General features: G+C 40.6%; 1 protein-coding gene across 2 annotated transcripts in view; it reads right to left on the reverse strand.

Annotated features, from left to right (window-relative positions):
- abcc2 (ATP-binding cassette, sub-family C (CFTR/MRP), member 2) overlaps positions 1-22,981 on the reverse strand; it is a 50,325-nt gene that overhangs the window by 15,454 nt on the left and 11,890 nt on the right. For both annotated transcript variants that reach the window (XM_067420799.1, XM_067420800.1), the window contains exons 8-22: positions 20,737-20,912; positions 19,512-19,689; positions 18,134-18,388; positions 15,913-15,978; positions 15,675-15,812; positions 11,822-11,968; positions 11,592-11,676; positions 9,774-9,840; positions 9,433-9,559; positions 8,931-9,107; positions 7,733-7,900; positions 6,438-6,621; positions 5,138-5,291; positions 2,075-2,174; positions 1,755-1,974 (exon numbers count right to left, since the gene is read on the reverse strand). In XM_067420799.1, the coding sequence (XP_067276900.1) occupies positions 1,755-1,974; positions 2,075-2,174; positions 5,138-5,291; positions 6,438-6,621; positions 7,733-7,900; positions 8,931-9,107; positions 9,433-9,559; positions 9,774-9,840; positions 11,592-11,676; positions 11,822-11,968; positions 15,675-15,812; positions 15,913-15,978; positions 18,134-18,388; positions 19,512-19,689; positions 20,737-20,912 (2,242 nt within the window). The remainder of the gene's footprint in view (positions 1-1,754; positions 1,975-2,074; positions 2,175-5,137; positions 5,292-6,437; positions 6,622-7,732; positions 7,901-8,930; positions 9,108-9,432; positions 9,560-9,773; positions 9,841-11,591; positions 11,677-11,821; positions 11,969-15,674; positions 15,813-15,912; positions 15,979-18,133; positions 18,389-19,511; positions 19,690-20,736; positions 20,913-22,981) is intronic.

Consider the following 22,981-nt stretch of genomic DNA (forward strand, 5'->3'; position numbering starts at 1 on the left):
ACAGCCACCAAACTCGCTACACCACTTGTTCTCATCAAGCCGGACAACTTTCTAAACTACAACCATAAGCTCCGACCAACAGGAAGTCAGCCATTTTGGATTTAATGTGGATTTTTTTCATTCATTGGGATTCATGTGATTCTGACACACATTGGAGATGCTAAATTCTGATTTTATGACTAAACTACACTTTATGATACCACAGTTTTAAAATACAATAGAAATCTTCCTATGGGGGTCACAGGATGCTTTTTTTATGTTTTCCTTTGCCTTTAGTGTGTAAAGTACCTGTTTGTGAATGTATAAAAGTTACAAAGCTCATAGATTTATCACAAATAGATTTAGGGTGCGTTCACACTTGTAGTTCGGTTAGTTTGGTCCGGACTAAAAAACAAAAACAGAACATATTGTCCTGGTCCGCTTAGCGTTCACACTGGCACTTATAACAGCGAACCTAAAGTTACCGAACCAAAGGCTCAGGGAGACGCTCACAACCTGATTGGTCGGCTTACCTGACAGAGGAGCTGCTTACCGAACATTCAGAACAACGCTGTGTGCTGATTAAACGCCATCATTTTATGCGTGTACATATGGCATTATTTTTACCCACTGAGAACTCATGAAGAGCTCATGAAACGTTCATAATGTTTCATAAAACAGCTCCAGGATTTCCTCAGTTGTGCAGAAAAGAGACGGCGCAGTTCTGTCGTCTGTACCGACTAATGGGCAGCACAGGTCCTCTAAGGAGAAGAGCCAGGTTTGCTTTTTGTGCGTTTTTTCTAGCATTTTCGAAACATGCTCGTCTGATCAAATATTGATGAGGCTCTTCCTCGTTGCTCCACGTTTGCCCTCTAACGTTAACGTTACTCATTTTGATACACCGATCTTTCCGCCTCGTCAAATCAGCTGATTATGCGTCGCATCTTGTGACATCACGTCCTGTTTTTGGTTCGTCTACATGTCTTTGGTCCGTGTTGTGTTCATATATCAACCAAACCGCACCAGAGTTGGTTTGGAAGCGGACCGAGACTCATCTTTATAGCGCTCTCGGTCCGCTTGTTTGGTGCGCACCAGGGTTCGGATGGCAGCGTTCACATATGTTCAAATGAACCGCACTAAACGAGCAACCGCACCAGGGGTCGTTTTAATCGAACCAAACATGACAAGTGTGAACGCACCCTAAATCTCTCTAACAGAGAACACCGATCCAGACCAATCACAGCGCACTGGGTCCGCTGGCCAATCAGAGCACTCTGAGCTTTTTGGCAGGCGGGGCTTTGTTGGAAACAGCACGAATAGAGGAGCTAAAATAATGCACGGTGTGTGAAAAACATTGAAGCATTTGAACCTATTCTAGTACACCCAATAATTTAAAAATAGCCAACTTGCATCATTAAAATCTCAAAATATCATGTCCTATTTAATTCAGTTTATAAAAGTTTCGGTAACACTTTAGTATGGGGAACACATATTCACTATTAACTACAACTTTTTCCTCAATAAACTCCCAATTTACTGCTTATTAATAGTTAGTAAGGTAGTTTTTGTAGCGTTTAAGTTTAGGTATTGGGTCAGATTAAGGGATGCAGAATAAGCTCATGCAGAATAAGGCATTAATATGAGCTTTATAAGTGCTCATAAACAGACAATATCCTGGTAATATGCATGATCATAAGACACTAGTTAATAGGTAATAACTGAACCTTAAAATAAAGTGTTACCAACATTTTTATTAAAGCTCTTTCTGCTCATACCTTGTATTAGTCCCAGGCCTCCAAAGACGCCTATTCTCGTGTCTCTAATGTGATTTGGGTAGGTTTGGTTGAAATATTCTTCAGCATCATTAGTCCAGTCACTGAGCCACAGGTTTTGACCGATGACGGCCACATTCTGGATGAAGTAGAAGAGGAAACTCAAGCTGACGTAACACCAGCCCATAGCCCTCAGATACTGAAGATACACTGAGAACTTCACCTGGAATATGGAGAAAAACATCATATGAATGTTCATTCATCAATCACTGAGGTGAAAATAGACAACAAAACACGGAGAACCAAAAGTGGCTAATATGTACCCTTCCGGTCTCCATCGTCTCTTTCTCAATCAGTCGCTGTCCTTTCTTATCGCCGGAGTCTTTTTTACTTCGAAGAGAGCTGTTCTTCCTTACTCTCACACTAAAGATAAAACATACACATTGCTCTTGGTGAATACAAAACAGCACTCTTGCAATGAAGTCTGTTGATGCATTTCAGTAGCTTTTATGAAAGATTTCAAGATTTTCGAGTGCAGAAGTCCATGTACACTTTTTCAGCGGCGTTGGTTCCGGAAGTATTTCTTCCATTAATTTTTCTCACAGGGATTTAAAACAAGTCTTGGTTAAAGTCATGAGTGAAGCCAACCAGCTCTGAGGTGAATCACAACACTACAAACATTGATTTGAAGTATATATATATATATATATATATATATATATATATATATATATATATATATATATATATATATATATATATATATATATATATATATATATATATATATATACACACACACACACACAGATGAGCTCAAGAACAGCGTAGAGAGCTTCATGGAATGGGTTTCCATGGCCGAGCAGCTCAAGCCTTACATCACCAAGAGCAATGCAAAGCGTGGGATGCAGTGGAGTAAAGCAGCCGCCACTGGACTCTAGAGCAGTGAGACGTGTTCTCTGAGCGACCAATCACGCTTCAGTCTGACAATCCCATGGACGAGTCTGGGTTTGGCCATCGCCAGGAGAACAGGACCTGAATGCATTGTGAAAGGGTGATTCTGAAATCCACTGCTGCTTCAATATACCTGTATATATTTATATCCAAATTAACTTCATAATCAAAACCTTAATCAATATTTATATTCCTATATTATTATAATGACTCTTTCCAGTTATGATTTTGCTTTGCTTCTTGTTTTCTAAAGTGTGTATTTGGTCTCTGAGGAGTGACTGAGGGTCTGGCCTAGAGATGTGTGATGTGTCACTAAACACTGACAACAAGGTCGCGTGTGTTTGTGTTTTTGAGGCATCACACACCCCTAACATGTCAGTGCAGGAACAGCGTTTGCTCACTTAGCCCAGCTTCCAGACATGAAATATGGATTTGTCTTTCATTTAATTTATTATATTTCATTCCTTTTATATTTCCTTTTACTGAAACACTAAAGAGTCCAGATGAATATTGCCTGTACTATTGTGTGTCCCTCTCACTGAGAGAAAGCACATGTTATCAGTATGTTTTGGTTAGAACTGGAGCTTAATCAGCTCCAACCTTGGAGAGACTGTGTATCTGTGTATGTGCGCAAAATTTTATGTTACAGATCAGAATGGTGTACAATGGGCCCCCTAAGAGGGTGGACTTGTTGTTCTGGGCAAGCTGGCGCCTGCTCCAGATCTGGAAGGTCACTGCGGGCCTAATTCTGGGGTGGAAAGCGTCAACAAGTGACACGTCTGGAAACGTGCATCAGATTAACTGACATGAGTGGAAATTTACTATGACTGTGCATTGTCTCTGAGCCAATCAGAATCATCCACATTGCAGTAATGTTGTGGATAAGACCTTGAAAACTGTATGACTGTTGGGACAATTGTATGTACAATAGGGCGAGGCAACGAGACGGTGAGAGCGGGAGCGCAACCTACGAACTCCTTGTGAGACTTGAAGCTGGCTTCTGCTTTTGAAACTGCAAACTATTCTAAGTAAATTTTTCTTTTAATTAATTGCAATCCTGATTCTGTCTTCATTCCTTCACTACAGGTCCTGGGTCATAAGCTATTAACTCCCTAACAATTATGCCAAGTGTAAAGTTCGGTGGAGGGGGGATTATGGTGTGGGGTTGTTTTTCAGGGGTTGGCCCCGTAGTTCCAGTGAAAGGAACTCTTGATGCTTCAGAATACCAAGACATTTTGGACAATTCCATGCTCCAACTTTGTGGGATCAGTTTGTGGACGGCCCCTTCCTGTCCCAGCATGACTGCGCTCCAGTGCGCAAAGCCTCGGTCCATAAAGACATGGATGAGGAGTTTGGTGTGGAGGAACTGGACTGGCCTGCTCAGAGTCCTGAGCTCAACCCGATAGAACAGCTTTGGGATGAATTAGAGCGGAGACTGAGAGCCAGGCCTTCTCGTCCAACATCAGTGCCTGACCTCACAAATGAGCTTCTAGAAGAATGGGCAAAAATCCCCATAAACACACTCCTAAACCTTGAGGAAAGCCTTCCCAGAAGAGCTGGAGCTGTTAGAGAGGGTGGGCCGACTCCAGATTAAACCCTACGGATTAACTATGGGATGGCATTAAAGTTCATGTGCATGTAAAGGCAGGCGTCCCAAAACTTTTGGCAATATATAGTGTGTGTGTGTACTGTATACTGTAGATATATTCGTTTTTCCCAATACGAATTTTGAATTTTTTGAAACCATTCATGCTGGCGGCTTCAACACCAGCAAATACCATCGATTACAACCTTTTAGTTCAGAGTAGGGCTGTCTTTAAAGGAAGTGTGTGTGAGATTGTGGCCAGAACTGGTCCTGCAATCCCTTTCAGATGCCTGTAGAGCGGCGTCTCCCCCTCCTCCTCCCCCTGACTCGAGGTTGCCAGATTGGCTGCAGGATCAGCAGAACGTTTGTAGATCTGCAGCTGTGGTAACTAGAGCAGATCTGGCAACCCCAAACACTACTGACTTCCTGATTGGTCGATAGGTGGAGGGCGGAGCTTCAGGCCAAAACACAACATGACATCATCAACATCAGTTGAGCCGCAACAACAACTTTATAATGACAATATCCTGCCGGACTACTGTTGGCAGTGATAGAAGTGTTTGAGATTAACATGATTTATTAATGTCTAGAGACATATCAGCGCCATTTTATGATTCAATGAAATCCATTTCTTACATACGGTTCCTTTAAAGGTTTATAAGTTATCATTTAAAATCAGTTTCCTTATGGAGAAATGCAGTTTTTACTTCAGAAACCCGACTGTTGCTCTCTGTACTCGCTGCGGTATGGCAACATTCAGTTATATCTGTGCCAAACACTTTGTCTGGAATTAAATCTTTAGTTGTTCATACATGTGTAATGTTATTGGATGGCGTGTTTGGTTGACCTGCCGTTTGGCTGAGCGTGCCGCTGGCTGCTGCGTAAGCTGTTGTCTCTCTTCAGTGTGTTGGAGACGATATCCTCCGGGAAGCCATCGGCCTGCGGCTCCAAACCCTCCGGCACGGTGTCGATCTCTTCATAAGCGGACTCCTGAACGGCTGCTGTTTGAACACAGACAACAATCAATCACATCAAGCATCTGTCTGAGACTCGGGCACTTGTTTTGATGCAAGTGGGAAAAAAAAAAAAACTACTGTAAAACTGAGCATTTCAAGTGTACTTAATTCTAATTCTAGATCTTTCATTGTTCATGCATCGCAAATCTATAATCACACTGCAAAAAAAGCTTTTCTTACTTAGTATTTTAAAATAAAATTTAGTAAAAATAACTTAAACTTAAGAGTTTTTGCTTAAAATAAGAGAAATAATCTGCCAATGGGTAAAATAATCTTAATTCAAACAGAAAACAAGATTATTTTTCTCACCCCATTGGCAGATTATTTATCTTATTTTAAGTAAAAACTCTCTTCATTTTGAGTTATTTTCCCCAAAACAAGACAATAATTTGTACTTGTCTAGTAATTGTTTCTTAATGTAAGAATTATTAGATATTTGGACTCGAAACAAGACAAAAATACTAAGAAAAGCATTTTTTTGCAGTGTACATGAACTTTCAAAAAATTTGGGGTCAGTAAGATTTTGTTTTTTAAGAAATAATACTTTTATTCATCAAGGATGCATTAAATTGATCAAATACATTTATAATGTTGCAAAAAATGTCTTAACTCTCATTAGAGTATTAGTAAACTGTTAGGTTAGGGTTAGTACACTGCAAAAATGCTCTTCTTACTTAGTATTTTTGTTGTTTCTAGTTCAAACATCTAAAAATTCTTACATTAAGAAACATTTACTAGACAAGTACAAATTATTGTCTTGTTTTGGGAAAAATAACTCAAAATGAAGAGAGTTTTTGCTTAAAATAAGATAAATAATCTGCCAATGGGGTGAGAGAAATAATAGTTTTCTGTTTGAATTAAGATTATTTTGCTTATTTTTGTCAAAAAAATTATTAAGATACTAAAAAAATACAACAAAAATACAGAGTAAAATGTGTCAGAGGAAAGAAAGAAAGAAAGAAAGAAAGAAAGAAAGAAAGAAAGAAAGAAAGAAAGAAAGAAAGAAAGAAAGAAAGAAAGAACCTTTAGCAGCTGAACTGCAAGTCCTGTCCTAAATCTGGTGGCTATTTCAGAATTTAGGTCAGTATCTGGAGCTCAGCAGAAAATGCAAATGTAGGATGGCAGACAAACCTGTATTGCGATTATCTTTGCTGCTTTCATCTTTGCCGTAGGTTTCCATGAATTCATTGAAAGCGCCTTTATTGGCTCGAAGAACGTCGTATGATCCCACCTCAGACACAACCCCGTTCACCAGAACAACAATCTCATCCACATACGGCAAGAAGCTGATCCCATGGGTGACCAGGATACGAGTCTACAGCGAAAGAGAAGGAGACAAGACAGGACAGTTTAGGTCAAGTCAAGCAGAAAATGAGCTTTTGACATGTATAATAATAATATAGGGAGTATCTCAGCTAAAAAAAAAAAAGTTATGAAAACGTTTTTCTTGGTTGTTCGAACATTAAAGGGATAGTTCAGTTCATCTCAGCGACATTACTACTGCCAAAAAACCGGCGCGATCATAGATATATTTACGTAGATGCCTCATTAGTGCCTGTGCAGATCAGTTGAAGGAGGGATCTATGTAAATACTGTATGTCTATGATCGGACGGTATTTTGACCTTACTCTACGGAAGTTATAGCGGATGGGAACACTAGACGAGATTCGTCTGATATGTTTATTCATGTGAATTTTTTTTTTAGTTAGAGTGATATTTTAAAATTGACCACAGAGGAGTTAAGGAACGTCTACAAAAAGTATTTATTTATAGCTATTAAAAATAGTTAATTTATTTACTTCAGTACCAGTAAGTCGCTATTTATTTATTTTGCTATGTTGTTGAATGATATGAAATTGTTTATTTAATGAATTGTCTACAATACAATTCATAAATCAATATATTCTCCATCTTTTAGGGGATGTAGCCTACAATAAGAGAGATCAAGCTTTTGTTAAAAAAAAAAAAAAATTATATATATATATATATATATATATATATATATATATATATATATATATATATATATATATATATATATATTTGTATTGTAAACCTTAAATAAAAGTTAAGAAGTGAATATTTTTTTTTTTTTTTTTGTAATGTTTTCAGTTTCAATATTTATTTATTTTTAATTGAGAGAAAAATAATAATAGCAAATTAACAAATCACAGGAGCTTATACAACGTAAGTGATCAGAGAGATACATACACGGAAAGTGGATAGAAAAACTAAATAATAAGAAGTAGAGAGGAAAACCAACAACAACAAAAAACAGTTCCAATATTTCTAGATCTTTTTAACACATTTAATACCATTACGCAGATTTAAAAAAATCCGCAGATTCCGTCTGGCCCTGATAATTCGTAACCTTTTTTTGTTTTTGTTTGCAAGAGCCTGTATTGAGTTTGACACTGGTCTCCTACCTTATTTCTGAGCAGTCCTTTGGGTCCGATCACCTTTTCAAACAGATGTTTTCCCACATGAGAGTCGACGGCAGACAGCGGGTCATCCAGAAGGAACACATCTGCGGAGCTGTACACCGCCCTGGCCAAGCTCACCCTCTGCTTCTGCCCTCCGCTCAGATTAATGCCCTGAAGACCAAACACACACCAGGCAGAGTTTATCAGCCCTGTACCGCATTCGCTTATTGCCAGTGTTGCCACAGTTACTTTGAAAAAGTAATCTGATTACTGATTACTCCTTTAAAAAGTAACTTAGTTACTTTACAGATTACTTGATTTTAAAAGTAACTAAGTAAGATTAAAAGTTACTTTATTAGTTACATTCAGCAGTTTCCGACAACACCGCTGCCGCCTCAACATAGAAATGACGACCGCTTTTGCCAACACTCACTTTACTGGAAGTGTATTTTTAACAGTAACGCCAACAAGATCTCCTGACATTTTAAGTTGAAATAAAAAAATTAAAATCCTGAAAAAATACTCTCCCCGAGACGCAAGAAGAAAGCAAAAATATATATTTAAAAAAAATCTACTAAGGAAAATGACTAAAATAGTAACTCACAGTGGCTTGGACAAGTTTCTTTAATCTGATTACTGGTTTGGAAATAGTAACGTGTTAGATCACTCGTTACTGGAAAATAGTCGTCAGATTAGAGTAACGTGTTACTGGCATCACTGCTTATTGCACATTGAATGCTCATTATAAAACTAACCGAGAAACACTTATTATTAAACTCGTTAGGCGTTTTATTTCCACTTTTCAAATATTTTCTACATTTTTATTGAAAATAAATGCCTTTCTGATCTGATATGTGATGGGAAAGGGAGTAGAGCGAGTTCAGCAAAAGGCGGATTCGAACCTCAGATCGATTTGCGTCTAAACTTGATGTCATGTGTCATACCCCTACTCTATAGCCACGGTAAATAACTCTGATTTCCGTAATTGTGTCTGGCCCAATCAATCGTTTAGTAAACGGCGGTATATTTGTATTTAATGTAAATGGTATCTATCGTTACTCCAGTAAAAAAAAAAAATCTGAGAGAGAGGACCCACACATTTTTAATTAGTTTCTGACACCCATGAGTTAGACTAGAAACAAGACAAAATGACAAAGTAGAAGAGCCTTATTTTGCAGTGCTCTATAGCCCCAGGCTTCACCTTCTCTCCGATCTCAGTCTGATCTCTCCCCGGCAGCAGGTCCAGATCCGGGCCGAGAGCGCAGGCCTCCACCGCAGCCCGGTACCGCTCCTCATCCAGCTCAGAGCCGAACAGCACATTATCCTTCAGGGTCGCGTTCTGGATCCAGGCCTGCTGAGGAACATACGCCACCGACCCCTGAGACACACACACACACACACACGATTAACGGCCAGCCAGCAATACACTGTATGGGGTGAGCAAAATCTTGTTTTCTGTTTGAATTAAGATTATTTTCCTCACCCCATTGGCAGATTATTTATCTTATTTTAAGCAAAAACTCTCTTCATTTTTAGTTATTTTCCCCAAAACAAGGCAATAATTTGTACTTGTCTAGTAAATGTTTATTAATGTAAGAATTTTTAGATATTTTGACTAGAAACAAGACAAAAATACTAAGTAAGAAGAGCATTTTTTGCGGTGTGCGAGCTGCATTAATGATTCAGGAGAGCGGTTTGGTTACATTGATGTTAATGTGTCCGTTGAGGAAGTGCAGTTCCCCCAGCAGAGCAGAAATCAGCGACGTCTTCCCAGATCCCACAGCTCCGACCACAGCCACCAGGCGGCCCGGCTTAATGTCCAGACACACACTGAAGCACAGCGGGGACAAATCAACAACGGCGCTTAAAAGCTATAGTGAAAACTGATAGATAACACACACACACACACACTCAAACTCTCAATCACACAGTCTCACACACACACACCAGAGTAATCCTAAATCATTGTGGAATCTGTTTTATACTGTAACAGTGTAAAAGTATGATAGTGTTATGTTGTAGTGTGTGAAACGGCAAAACTCACTCCTTCAGAACCGGTTCTGTGCCTCTTTCCCAGGCAAGCGTGCCGTCAGTCATGCTCACTGCAGCAACTAATTCATGAAATAATGACAGATTTCAGCTCTTTCTGAGATTTCATTCCAACTCAGCTAACAGGGAACCTCAAAACTAACATTCTGGCAAGGTTATGAACAAACGTTCTTCCAGTAACGTTAAAACAATGTTTGGTTAAAGTTGGGTGAAACACTCAGTTTCAGTCAATCTCATGTCAATCTTGAGTACCTATAGAGTAGCATTGCATCCTTCATATCTCCGAAAAGTCTTTATTTTATTATATTTTATAAAATAAATATAGACTGTACCGAGTCTTTCCGGAAAAAAACGAGCGGCTGGAGGTGTATCGAGTGGGCGGAGCTAAAAGAATGACGAGCGCGAACAAAGCGGTGACGTCCTCAAGCGTGGAGAAGCCCATGGCTATCGATCTCAGCTAATACAGATATGATCCAGAATCATTCGGAGGCTGAAATAAATTGAACAGGAGAAACGGCAACAGCAGGACGTCCGTCTCTGTGGTATGGACTGTATTTAGTGGCCTGTCAACATTTGTGTGTGTTTACTCGCAGTTTATGAGGACATGATTCGGTTTATGGACTATTGTATGTGACTAAACCTTAGCAGTAGCGAGCAAAACGGTTTTGCACGTCAGACTAGTGTAACGTTATACAGAGAACAACAATGGAGTCCGTTAGCGCATTTGAATGACGAAGCACGCGATCGTGTCGTTTACTGATGTTTACTCACGCGACGATAGCCGACAGCACAGACATCTGAAGCAGTTTTACTCACCGGCTGCTTCCAAAGCAGGACCGAACCTTTATCGCTGGGACCGCTCCGTCAGAAACACACTTCTTTGGTATGATTTGGTGAAGTCCTGACAGCAGTGACCGTGGAAATCCACTTTGCGACGCGACTGAAGCGATGTTGTGAAGCTTCCCGTCATTTCTGCGTTCAAATCGGTTCAGATGCAGCGCTGCCTTCCCAGAATGCTGTGCTGAAGCGTTGAAGTCGCTCGACGTCACCCATAGGAATAAAGTGGAGCGCGGCGCGACAGAAGTGTTCACGGACGACTGGATCTGCAGCTGAGAGTGTTTATGGGCGTGCGTTTCCTCTCTCGCTCTAGTCTCGCGCGCGCACCCTACCGGGAGAAGAGCCCGTACGGCCCATACAAGGACCTTCCGCTCTATTAACGTCAAGCCGACCCATACTCGAAAAAAACTCTCCGAAACTTGTGAGAAACCGGAAGGAGGATTTTTGACACAGAAATACTCCATCAAACGTCCAACATTAGTTTTTAGGATGGGAATCCAAGTCTTTAACAGTGTAAAGCTCAGTATGCATGAAACAGCATTTCACCGCCCCTTTAAAGTTATCCAAAAGTATCTCCAGAGTCGTGAGCTTCATTACAGCCACCTACCCGTGGCAGTTAGCACAAAAAAAAGTTATTTATACATCGTTGATGGATGTTTTTTTCTGAACGTTTCAGGTGGACTTTTTGTTTTGTAACGTTCAGAGAACATTCAAATTCCCTTAATATTTGAAGAAGGATACAATGGAACATTCCCTGAACTTGTGCTTAATAAACAAAATAATAATAATAATAATAATTCACTTAATGTGAACGTTAGCAAAACGTTCTCAGAACATAGTGTGTTATTTGGGACCTGCTGTTGTTTCTCTGAAGTGGACTTCGTTACAGAACCAGCTGATCAAGAACACATTGTTTCTGCAAACCGTAATGAATATGTCAAAAAGTGAATTCTAAAGGAGTATCTTCTTGACTTACTGTTGCTGTCGTCATGATTTATTGCAGTTGTGTCCAGATCATTGCCACTCAGAAATCTCTCAAGTCTCTTCTTAGATACACCGGTCTAAACGTTGAAAAAAGTAGAGAACTAACTTCAAACATGATCATAAATACGGTTATAACTGAAAACTTGTTGAAGGGTAGCAATAAAATGCTTCTGTATAGATATCCATATAAATACAAAGTAATGCATTGATTGTGTGCAGTACCTGAACCATGCTGGAAATCAGCTGAGGAAGCATGGCCAGCGGGAAGCGCAGGATGTTGAAGAGCGAGATGGAGGTGAAGGCTTTCTCTGCATCCAAGATGTTATCAGAACTCACAGACACAAATACAGCGAAGGTCGCCAGAGACACCTGGAGAAGAGGAGGAGAGGAGGAGAGGAGAAGAGGAGAGGAGGAGAGGAGAAGAGGAGTAGAAGAGGAGGAGAGGAGAAGAGGAGAAGAGGAGGAGAGGAGAGGAAGAGAAGAGGAGTAGAAGAGGAGGAAGAGGAGGAGAGGAGATGAGGAGGAGATGAGGAGGAGATGAGGAGGAGAGGAGGAGATGAGGAGGAGATGAGGAGGAGAGGAGGAGATGAGGAGGAGATGAGGAGGAGAGGAGGAGATGAGGAGATGAGGAGGAGATGAGGAGGAGATGAGGAGGAAGAGGAGGAGAGGAGGAGAGGAGGAGATGAGGAGGAGAGGAGGAGATGAGGAGAGGAGGAGGAGAAGAGGAGATGAGGAGATGAGGAGGAGATGAGGAGGAGAGGAGGAGATGAGGAGAGGAGGAGGAGAAGAGGAGGAGAGGAGATGAGGAGGAGATGAGGAGGAGAGGAGGAGATGAGGAGAGGAGGAGGAGAAGAGGAGGAGAGGAGATGAGGAGATGAGGAGATGAGGAGATGAGGAGAGGAGGAGATGAGGAGAGGAGGAGGAGAAGAGGAGGAGGAGAGGAGATGAGGAGGAGATGAGGAGAGGAGGAGAGGAGGAGATGAGTAGGAGATGAGGAGAGGAGGAGATGAGTAGGAGATGAGGAGAGGAGGAGGAGAAGAGGAGGAGAGGAGATGAGGAGAGGAGGAGGAGAAGAGGAGAGGAGATGAGGAGGAGAGGAGGAGATGAGGAGAGGAGGAGGAGAAGAGGAGGAGATGAGGAGGAGAGGAGGAGAAGAGGAGGAGAGGAGATGAGGAGGAGAGGAGGAGAGGAGGAGATGAGGAGAGGAGGAGATGAGGAGGAGAGGAGGAGAGGAGGAGAGGAGGAGATGAGGGGAGGAGGAGATGAGGGGAGGAGGAGATGAGGAGGAGATGAGGAGGAGATGAGGAGAGGAGGAGGAGAGGAGGAGGAGAGGAGATGAGGAGGAGAGGAGGAGATGAGGAGATGAGGAGGAGAGGAGGAGATGAGGAGGAGATGAGGAGAGGAGGAGGAGAAGAGGAGGAGAGGAGATGAGGAGGAGAGGAGGAGATGAGGAGATGAGGAGATGAGGAGGAGAGGAGGAGAGGAGGAGAGGAGGAGATGAGGAGAGGGGAGATGAGGAGGAGAGGAGGAGGAGAAGAGGAGGAGAGGAGGAGATGAGGAGAAGGAGAGGAGAAGAGGAGGAGAGGAGATGAGGAGGGAGAGGAGGAGAGGAGGAGATGAGGAGGAGAGGAGGAGGAGAGGAGATGAGGAGGAGATGAGGAGGAGAGGAGGAGGAGAGGAGATGAGGAGGAGAGGAGGAGATGAGGAGAGGAGGAGATGAGGAGGAGAGAAGGAGGAGAGGAGGAGAGAAGGAGGAGAGGAGGAGGAGAAGAGGAGGAGAGGAGATGAGGAGGAGAGGAGGAGATGAGGAGAGGAGGAGATGAGGAGGAGAGGAGGAGGAGAGGAGGAGGAGAAGAGGAGAGGAGATGAGGAGGAGAGGAGGAGATGAGGAGAGGAGGAGATGAGGAGGAGAGGAGGAGGAGAGGAGGAGATGAGGAGAGGAGGAGGAGAAGAGGAGGAGAGGAGATGAGGAGGAGAGGAGGAGATGAGGAGAGGAGGAGATGAGGAGGAGAGGAGGAGATGAGGAGAGGAGAGGAGAGGAGGAGATGAGGAGGAGAGGAGGGATGAGGAGAGGAGGAGGAGAAGAGGAGGAGAGGAGATGAGGAGGAGATGAGGAGATGAGGAGAGGAGGAGATGAGGAGGAGATGAGGAGAGGAGGAGGAGAAGAGGAGATGAGGAGATGAGGAGGAGATGAGGAGAGGAGGAGATGAGGAGGAGAGGAGGAGATGAGGGAGAAGATGAGGAGAGGAGGAGGAGATGAGGAGGAGAGGAGATGAGGAGATGAGGAGAGGAGGAGATGAGGAGGAGAGGAGGAGGAGAGGAGGAGATGAGGAGAGGAGGAGGAGAAGAGGAGGAGAGGAGGAGATGAGGAGATGAGGAGAGGAGGAGGAGAAGAGGAGATGAGGAGGAGATGAGAGGAGGAGATGAGGAGGATTGGAGGAGGAGAGGAGGAGATGAGGAGGAGAAGAGGAGGAGAGGAGATGAGGAGGAGAGGAGGAGATGAGGAGGAGAGGAGATGAGGAGGAGAGGAGATGAGGAGGAAATGAGGAGGAGAGGAGATGAGGAGGAGATGAGGAGGAGAGGAGATGAGGAGGAGATGAGGAGGAGAGGAGGAGATGAGGAGAGGAGGAGGAGAAGAGGAGGAGATGAGATGAGGAGGAGATGAGGAGATGAGGAGATGAGGAGAGGAGGAGATGAGGAGAAGAGGAGGAGAGGAGGAGATGAGGAGAGGAGGAGAGGAGGAGAGGAGGAGATGAGGAGGAGATGAGGAGGAGAGGAGGAGATGAGGAGAGGAGGAGGAGAAGAGGAGGAGAGGAGATGAGGAGGAGATGAGGAGATGAGGAGAGGAGGAGATGAGGAGGAGAGGAGGAGATGAGGAGGAGAGGAGGAGATGAGGAGGAGAGGAGGAGATGAGGAGGAGATGAGGAGGAGAGGAGGAGATGAGGAGAGGAGGAGATGAGGAGGAGATGAGGAGGAGAGGAGGAGATGAGGAGGAGAGGAGGAGGAGAAGAGGAGGAGGAGAAGAGGAGGAGATGAGGAGGAGAAGAGGAGGAGAGGAGATGTGGAGGAGAGGAGATGAGGAGGAGATGAGGAGATGAGGAGAGGAGGAGATGAGGAGAGGAGGAGATGAGGAGGAGAGGAGGAGGAGAGGAGGAGATGAGGAGGAGAAGAGGAGGAGAGGAGATGAGGAGGAGAGGAGGAGATGAGGAGGAGAGGAGATGAGGAGGAGATGAGGAGGAGAGGAGATGAGGAGGAGATGAGGAGGAGAGGAGATGAGGAGGAGAGGAGGAGATGAGGAGAGGAGGAGGAGATGAGGAGGAGATGAGGAGAGGAGGAGGAGAAGAGGAGGAGAGGAGATGAGGAGGAGAGGAGGAGATGAGGAGAGGAGGAGAGGAGGAGGAGATGAGGAGAGGAGGAGGAGAAGAGGAGGAGAGGAGATGAGGAGGAGATGAGGAGATGAGGAGATGAGGAGAGGAGGAGATGAGGAGGAGATGAGGAGAGGAGGAGAGGAGGAGAGGAGAAGAGGAGGAGTGGAGGAGAGGAGGAGAGGAGAAGAGGAGGAGAGGAGACCTGTCAGTGTGTATAATGGGCTGCTCACTTTCTGTGATTACTTCATTCAGGATTTAAACTTTACTGTCAGTCGATACACTGGTGCCTTGCAATAGAAAATTATTTCACACTGTATGCAGGGCTCGACATTAAAGGGATACTCCACCGCTTTTTCATATTAAACTGTTATTCCCTTAACTAAGACGAGTTGACACACACCTCTCTCGTCTCAGTGCGTACTCTTAATCTCTCTGACGCGCGGTGACGATCTGACAGCATTAGCTTAGCCCACTAAGCCCAGTTCATTCACTATGGAACCAAACAGAGTTATCAAACAGACGCCACTTACACTAGCAAACGAATGAGCATTCTTGCATTTTGGTGATTCTATAGTTAGTTTTTGTCATTGCCGTTTTAATCCTTTTGTCCGTCGGGCAAGTAAAATTCTCTGTCACTCGTCCCTTCAAAAAAAAAAATCAAGCGTTAATGTCGAGCCCTGCGGTATATAAAGCATTATTATACTCACAAGAGCTGGAGCACAGGAAAATATGAAGATGGAGACAGATGAGAGGTAGGCATATTTCCTCATCACCTTCAGCTCCTTTTCTCGAATTCCCTGAACCTGAGACTCAAAAGATGATTCCCAGGCGTAATACTTGAGAATCTACCACACGGGGGACAAAGAAATAAATACACGTCAACTAACCATGTTTCCATCTGTCCTGTAAAGATAAATATGATGAGGCATGCTAGAAAACACTTACTTTGATTCCATTCAATATGTCATTCACAATTTTCATGCGCGAGTCTTTAAATTTCATATTTTGCACCTAAAAAGGAAGCATGTTGCGCTTAGTGGACGATATCGTGCATTATATCATATTTATTTTGTAAGCAGATTGGGGAGCTCGGGGCACAACCTAACGCGGGGTTAGTTGTAACACACACGGTTTAACACTTTACACACATGTCAGGATGACCAAACTTTGTGTATTTTTACTAGTTGCCATATCAGCACTATATATAGAGAAAAATAGCACCAAAATTAAAAAGTCTTTGGAAGATATCACTGAACATTCACTGAGCATTTATTACTTAAGTTTATTTTTATTTATTGGTAACACTTTAGTATGAGGAACACATATTCACTATTAACTACGACTTTTTCCTCAATAAACTCCCAATTTACTGCTTATTAATAGTTAGTAAGGTAGTTTTTGTAGCGTTTAAGTTTAGGTATTGGGTGCACTGTAAAAAAAATATTTAGAAAAATAAGTTGCCTGGTTGCCTTGACATTTTGAGTTCATTGAAATTAAAATTTTGTGTTAATACAATGAACATTTTTTGAGATTAGACAGCCTTTATTAAAATATTATTAAAAGATTTTGTAAGCATATTGGGTAATTGTGTGTTTTATTTGTGATGACCCAGCCAAATTGTGCTATTTTCATGATTTCTCACATTCAATGTGCAAGTGGTTCAGATACAATAATATTTTGAGTTTCTATTTATTAAACAAATTTTCTTCATTGTATCAACTCAAATTTTTAATTTCAATAAACTCAAAATGTTAAGGCAATTAGGTTACTTATTTTTTTAAGTTAAACCAACAAAAAACAACAAAAATATTTTTACAGTGTAGGATTAAGGGATGTAGAATAAGCTCATGCAGAATAAGGCATTAATATGAGCTTTATAAGTGCTCATAAACAGACAATATCCTGGTATTATGCATGATCATAAGACACTAGTTAATAGGTAATAACTGAACCTTAAGATAAAGTGTTTTATTTCAGCTTATGATGTCCGAAAAAGATAGAAGGACATTTGGCCAACCACAGGGTGACTCTAAAAAGTAATTAATTAATTATAAAAATGTCAAATTCCAATGGGATTTTTTGACAAAGGTTTCACCTCTGTGTTTTGTGTTTATTTAAAGTAAGATAAATCTGATATTATTTTAATCTTCTATCTGTTGATATCGTTCTTTAATGCTGATCTGACAGCAGAAGATCGCAGTCGCGTTACAATCAGCCTCTATTAGAAATACGAAATTATATTCTATACTTTTATGAATTATTTTGAGAAACCATGAGAAAAGGGTTAATGAGGACTGAGAGTCAATGTTCATAAAAGATTCATTATTATTCTGTTTTTAACTATGCTGTACAGCTGGATTAGAGATGTGTTTGTTATTAAAATAAAAAAGGTGTGTATTTTTTATGATAAAACAATGCCATTATTTTATTTCAAAAAGTTAATAATTGTATTTTATTGACAATATAGTTTTTGATATTTTTTTGATTATATCAGATGACATTGTAATCTGTAATTTGCTCATGTTACGGTGTGCCCCACCTTTGGGGCATGTTGTCACATTTCACACTGCAAAAAATGCTTTTCTTACTCAGTATTTTTGTCTTGTTTCTAGTCCAAATATCTAAAAATTCTTACATTAAGAAACATTTACTAGACAAGTACAAATTATTGTCTTGTTTTTGGAAAAATAACTCAAAATGAAGAGAGTTTTTGGTTAAAATAAGATAAATAATCTGCCAATGGGGTGAGAAAAATAATCTTAATTCAAACAGAAAACAAGATTATTTTTCTCACTCCATTGGCAGATTATTTATCTTATTTTAACCAAAAACTCTCTTCATTTTGAGTTATTTTCCCCAAAACAAGACAATTACTTTTACTTGTCTAGTAAATGTTTCTTAATGTAAGAATTATTAGATATTTGGACTAGAAACAAGACAAAAATAATAAGTAAGAAAAGCATTTTTTGCAGTGTACTTTTATTCTTTGGGGGTAAATCAAGAGAAAAGTATACACTGCATTAATGAAACAAAACTACATAATTGTACTGTACTAGTAAAAAAATTACTCTAAACCCTAAGTGGATTTACACAAACGGAGCGTTAGTTTGTGCCCCGCTCTCCCCGACGTCTTCTACTAGAGCGATGCCTAATGAAGCCGGATCACCTGGAAGGTCCTGGATTTGGTGGCCAGCCAGCCGTTAATGGGCACCATCAGCACCATGACCAACAGGCCCGCTAGGACCGCCGGACCCAGCTCAATCCACAGGAAAGCTATGGACAGAGCGATCTGCAGTGGACACGACCACAGCAAATGAATAAAGTTGGTGACGTCGTTAAATCTCTGAGCATCCGCTGACATCAGGTTGACAATCTCTCCGGCGGTCGACTCTTTCCTGGAGTCGTTCGACACAACTAAAGCCTTAAAGGAAGCAGAGGCATCACACAATCATCCACGGGCGATGATAAAACGGTAACACTTTATAATAATGTTCTGTTATTAATGGATAACTCTGCAGGAAGTAATGCAGGACTAATGCGTAGCACTACATTAACACTTCAGCTACTACTATTAACTAATATAGAAACAAGCTCAACTATAGTAGGGAGGTTAAGTGACCTTTGACTTCAAGTCATGATGCAAAGGTCCCCTTTGGTATGGAAGTACCTTAGGGTCATACAAATAAATTTATCCTAAGACACAAGTGAGATCACACTTTTTATCAGAAATAAACAGGTTTTTTTGTTTGAATGAATGGCCGCCAATGTGCCGAAAATACTCTAGAGCCCATATCTTTGCTTCTGTTATCGCTATAATGACAAATTTGGTGTCAAAGTGTACATTTTTGGGGTCAGGGAATCCAATAAAATTGATTTCAGGTTAAAAAAAACTAAATATTTTCCCATACCATGACAACTGGGGGTAACCAATGTGCAGTATATTTGCCTTTTAAGGCATAAATGCAATAGAAGAATCAATAAAAGTTTTTCAGGAAGAGTGTTTTCAGCTTGTTTATTCTGATACTGAACAATATGGCCGTCGCTTCAAACAATGGCATAAACTATTCAAACCATCATGCAATGTAAATTGAGATAATCGTAGTTTACAAATCGCAATTACAAATAATTGACATTTATGATTTGTCATAATCGTGCGGCCCTACTCTTAGTGTCTGAAACGCTTCCATCAAGGCTTCAGGCTCTCTAAACCCCACCTCTCTGAGAGCTGCTCTGCTCTGATTGGTCGGAAAGCAAATGCTCATTATCATATCTGAATCTCAGCTCTTGGCACACAGTGATACGAACAGAAATTAATTACTGACGACTTACTTCGGTTCAGAATCGCTTCTTCTAAAAACAAAAACACCATTCATCTGCACTTCGACCTTTAAACTGCAGAGCTTTGACACTCATTTCATATCTCATTTTAAACTCATTTGACATTTAATATCCAAAAAAAGCATAACAGGGGCACTTCAGCAGACTGACTATTGCAGCAAAATAAGGATTATAAATTGATGCAAAACAGAGATCTAAGAGCGTACCTTCTTATAAACAGCTGCCATGATAGCTGTGCGCACTTTCATACCCAGGATAAAACATCGCTGGAAATACTGCTGCAGAATGACTGACTGTAAAAACGCCACGGCCAGAAGCAGAACTGCGTACAGGTAGCCCGTCCACGCATAACTGGATTTGTCCTGAGTGAAGGCTATCATTAACCTGTGACAAACCACAACATGTTGGTCCACCACGTTCACACAAAAAATTGAATAACTCATTACAAAAATGTGTTCTTTATTGGTTATCGAAACTTAAAGGGAACATTTCATTGTATCATTCTTCAAACGTTATTGGAATGTTACATTTGAAATGTTCTCAGAATGTTACATTTGAATGTTCTCAGAATGTTACATTTGAATGTTCTCGGAATGTTACATTTGAATGTTCTCAGAATGTTACATTTGAATGTTCTCGGAATGTTACTTTGAATGTTCTCGGAATGTTACATTTGAATGCTCTCTGAATGTTACATTTGAATGTTCTTGAAATGTTACATTTGAAGGTTCTCCGAATGTTACATTTGAATGCTCTCGGAATGTTACATTTGAAATGTTCTCGGAAAGTTCCGAAACAAGTAGTAACATTTAAAACATGTTAGATGGACATCCAACCAGAGGCAGACAGTATTGAAGTATTTTTACTTTCAAAGTAATTTTATTTTTCAAGTATATTTACTTTATCTGTGTTCTTCTTTGGAAAACTTTTACTTCAAAACATTCCAAAACATAATATTGTACTTTTTACTGCACTGCGTTTCATATTGAATATTATTTAATACTTAATTACATAAAGAAATGTAGTGCTGTATATTTTTACTCTAGTAAAAGTAATAAAAATTTTACTTGAGTACAAGTAAGAAAGTACTATATGTTTAAAGTAATTAAGAGTTAAAGGTAAAAAAAACAAAACAAAAACATTTATTTATGAAATGTAGTGCAATAAAACAATAATTATATATTATGCTTTGGAATGTAGTGAAGTAAAAGTTTTCCAAAGAAAAACACTGATAAAGTATATACTTGAAAACTTACTTGAGTAGAAAGTAAGAATACTGTACTCCACTTCTGTCCGCCTCTCCATTCAACTGAAGTTATGTTTGTTCAGAGAATGTTTCCTGCCCTTTTTGCAGACCATAATGCCCAAGTCTGAAGACCAGCAACAACAACAAAAAAGGTCTTGTGGAACAAGAAAAGATGCAGAACTTACTTGAGAAGTTGTGGGCTTGCGAACGCCAGCAGATCCTGTATGAGTTTGAAGACTGCGGACTCTATGAGCACACCTTTGAAGGTTTTCACAATGGTGGGAATCAGCCAGGACTGAGGATAGTCGGACTCAGAATCCTTCTTCTCTTTCTTTTTGTCTTTCTTTTTTCCTGTCTCCTCCTAATAAGAAAGAATGTGAGTGCACCAGTCAGTAGATTCAGTTTGTTTTGACAGATTATGGTCACGTTATCATGATGATGAGGCGATTGAACCGCAGCGTACATTTATAGAATCAAACAAAAGAAACTGAATGCAAAACTAGAGTGAAATCAAAGGTGTGTAAACTACAATTAACATGACAAGTGAACTGACGCTCTTAAACACACAAGATAATCAACTCAACAGGAAACAGGTCATTCAAAATCAACCAAACAATGACAATAAAAACTAAAGAATATTATGATGAAATATTTAAAAAGTTGATTCCAAAAAAGTTGGGACACTACTAATTGTGAATAAGAACAGAATGTAATGATGTGGAAGTTTGAAATTTCAATATTTTATTCAGAATACAACATAGATGTCATATAAAATGTTTAAACCGAGAAAATGTATAATTTTAAGGGAAAAATAAGTTGATTTTAAACTTCATGGCATCAGCACATCTCAGAAAAGTTGTGCCAAGGCCATGTTTCCCCCTGTGTGTCATCCCCTCTTCTTTTTATATGAGTCTGCAAAAGTCTGGGGACTGAGGAGACGAGCTGCTCAAGTTTAGGAATAGGAATGTTGTCCATTCTTGTCTAATACAGGCTTCTAGTTGCTCAGCTGTCTTAGGTCTTCTTTATCGCATCTTCCTCTTTATGATGGGCCAAATGTTTTCTAATGGTGAAAGATCTGGACTGCATTTCCCGATAACGTTGTCTCTTAGCGCGCTACGAAGACTCTAAAGGTATAACTTAACTGAAGGTATACCATTTCTAGGTGTGTTCCCTGAACTATACCTTAATAGGTCGCTTAAGGTATACCTTCTTAAGTGCGACGTTAGCGGGTGCTGTCTGTGGTGGCAGTGCTGAATTGGCTTATATCGATGGCTCAAGAATCGATTATATCCTCTATGCAGGGGCTGTTTCACTGCGTTATGTGAAAAAAGTATGTTCTTTATAAAAGAAGCACTTCAGAAAAAGTTGAACTTTCATTTATCATACAAAATTGCACCTAAATTTGACATAATTCTGAAATGAGTGCACGAACCAGCAATCTCCTGCTCAACCGCATCATGAGCACGCGTCATTTAAATTATTACAATATATTTTCCATAGAGTGTCTTGATTTACTCCACAAACAGGGATGATTGCCCATGCAGCAGCTGCTTCACATTATTGTGTAAATGACTCATTTATATTATTAGATGGCCTAGTCAATAAAACGCAACACGCAAAACATATAATCAGCTGCTACTATATGGCGGAGAAAAAAGAAAGACAGAAAAGAGCCGCCAGCAGCTGATTTTAGGGCTGAGGGGATAGCTGTGTCTCAACAAAGTTGGTCCAACAAGATCTAAAAACTGCTGAATTTGCTTTTGTGGTAGGCAAAATTTCTTTTAATAGCAGCTTCTGACATGGTAGCCAGGGGACTAAAGTGTTCATGTATGAAATAGTGCACATACATTAAATGGCTCCGCGGATGGCGCCGTCTTTGATTTAGCACAATTCTATTCTTTGCGATCGCTGCCAAAGTTTGACTAAACTTCCCTCCACAATCAGTCCCTTTAAATAGACTCCTAAGCCTTTACTCTCTAAGGGTTTGCCAGCTGATGTACCTTTGGATAATATCGTTAAAAAGCTAACAACCGTTAGTGTTTGTAAGGAAATTTTAATGACAATTTTAATCCCTGCATAAAAAATTAAAAATAAATAAAAAAACAAACAAAAAAACAAAACAAAAACAATTCAACAAGCCTAATTGAACACTGGGTGTATATTGCAACTTCAGAATTATATTCGTATAGACTGACATATAAAGAAGCTTTTTTTTCACAGTGGTGGCCACTAGTGGAATGGACTGTTAATAGTGATAAGGTATAGCTAAGAGTGGTCCAGACCAACCTTATGAAAGTATGACTTAAAGAAGGTATTCTTAACTAAGTTTGTTTCGGGAAACACATATTAATGTTAAGGGATACCTTAAGGTATAACTTAAGAAGGACGTAGAGTTAAGAACGTTTCAGGAAATGCAGCCCTGGACTGCAG

The sequence above is a fragment of the Pseudorasbora parva genome, chromosome 17, assembly GCF_024679245.1.
Source record: "Pseudorasbora parva isolate DD20220531a chromosome 17, ASM2467924v1, whole genome shotgun sequence".
Lineage (NCBI taxonomy): Eukaryota > Metazoa > Chordata > Actinopteri > Cypriniformes > Gobionidae > Pseudorasbora > Pseudorasbora parva.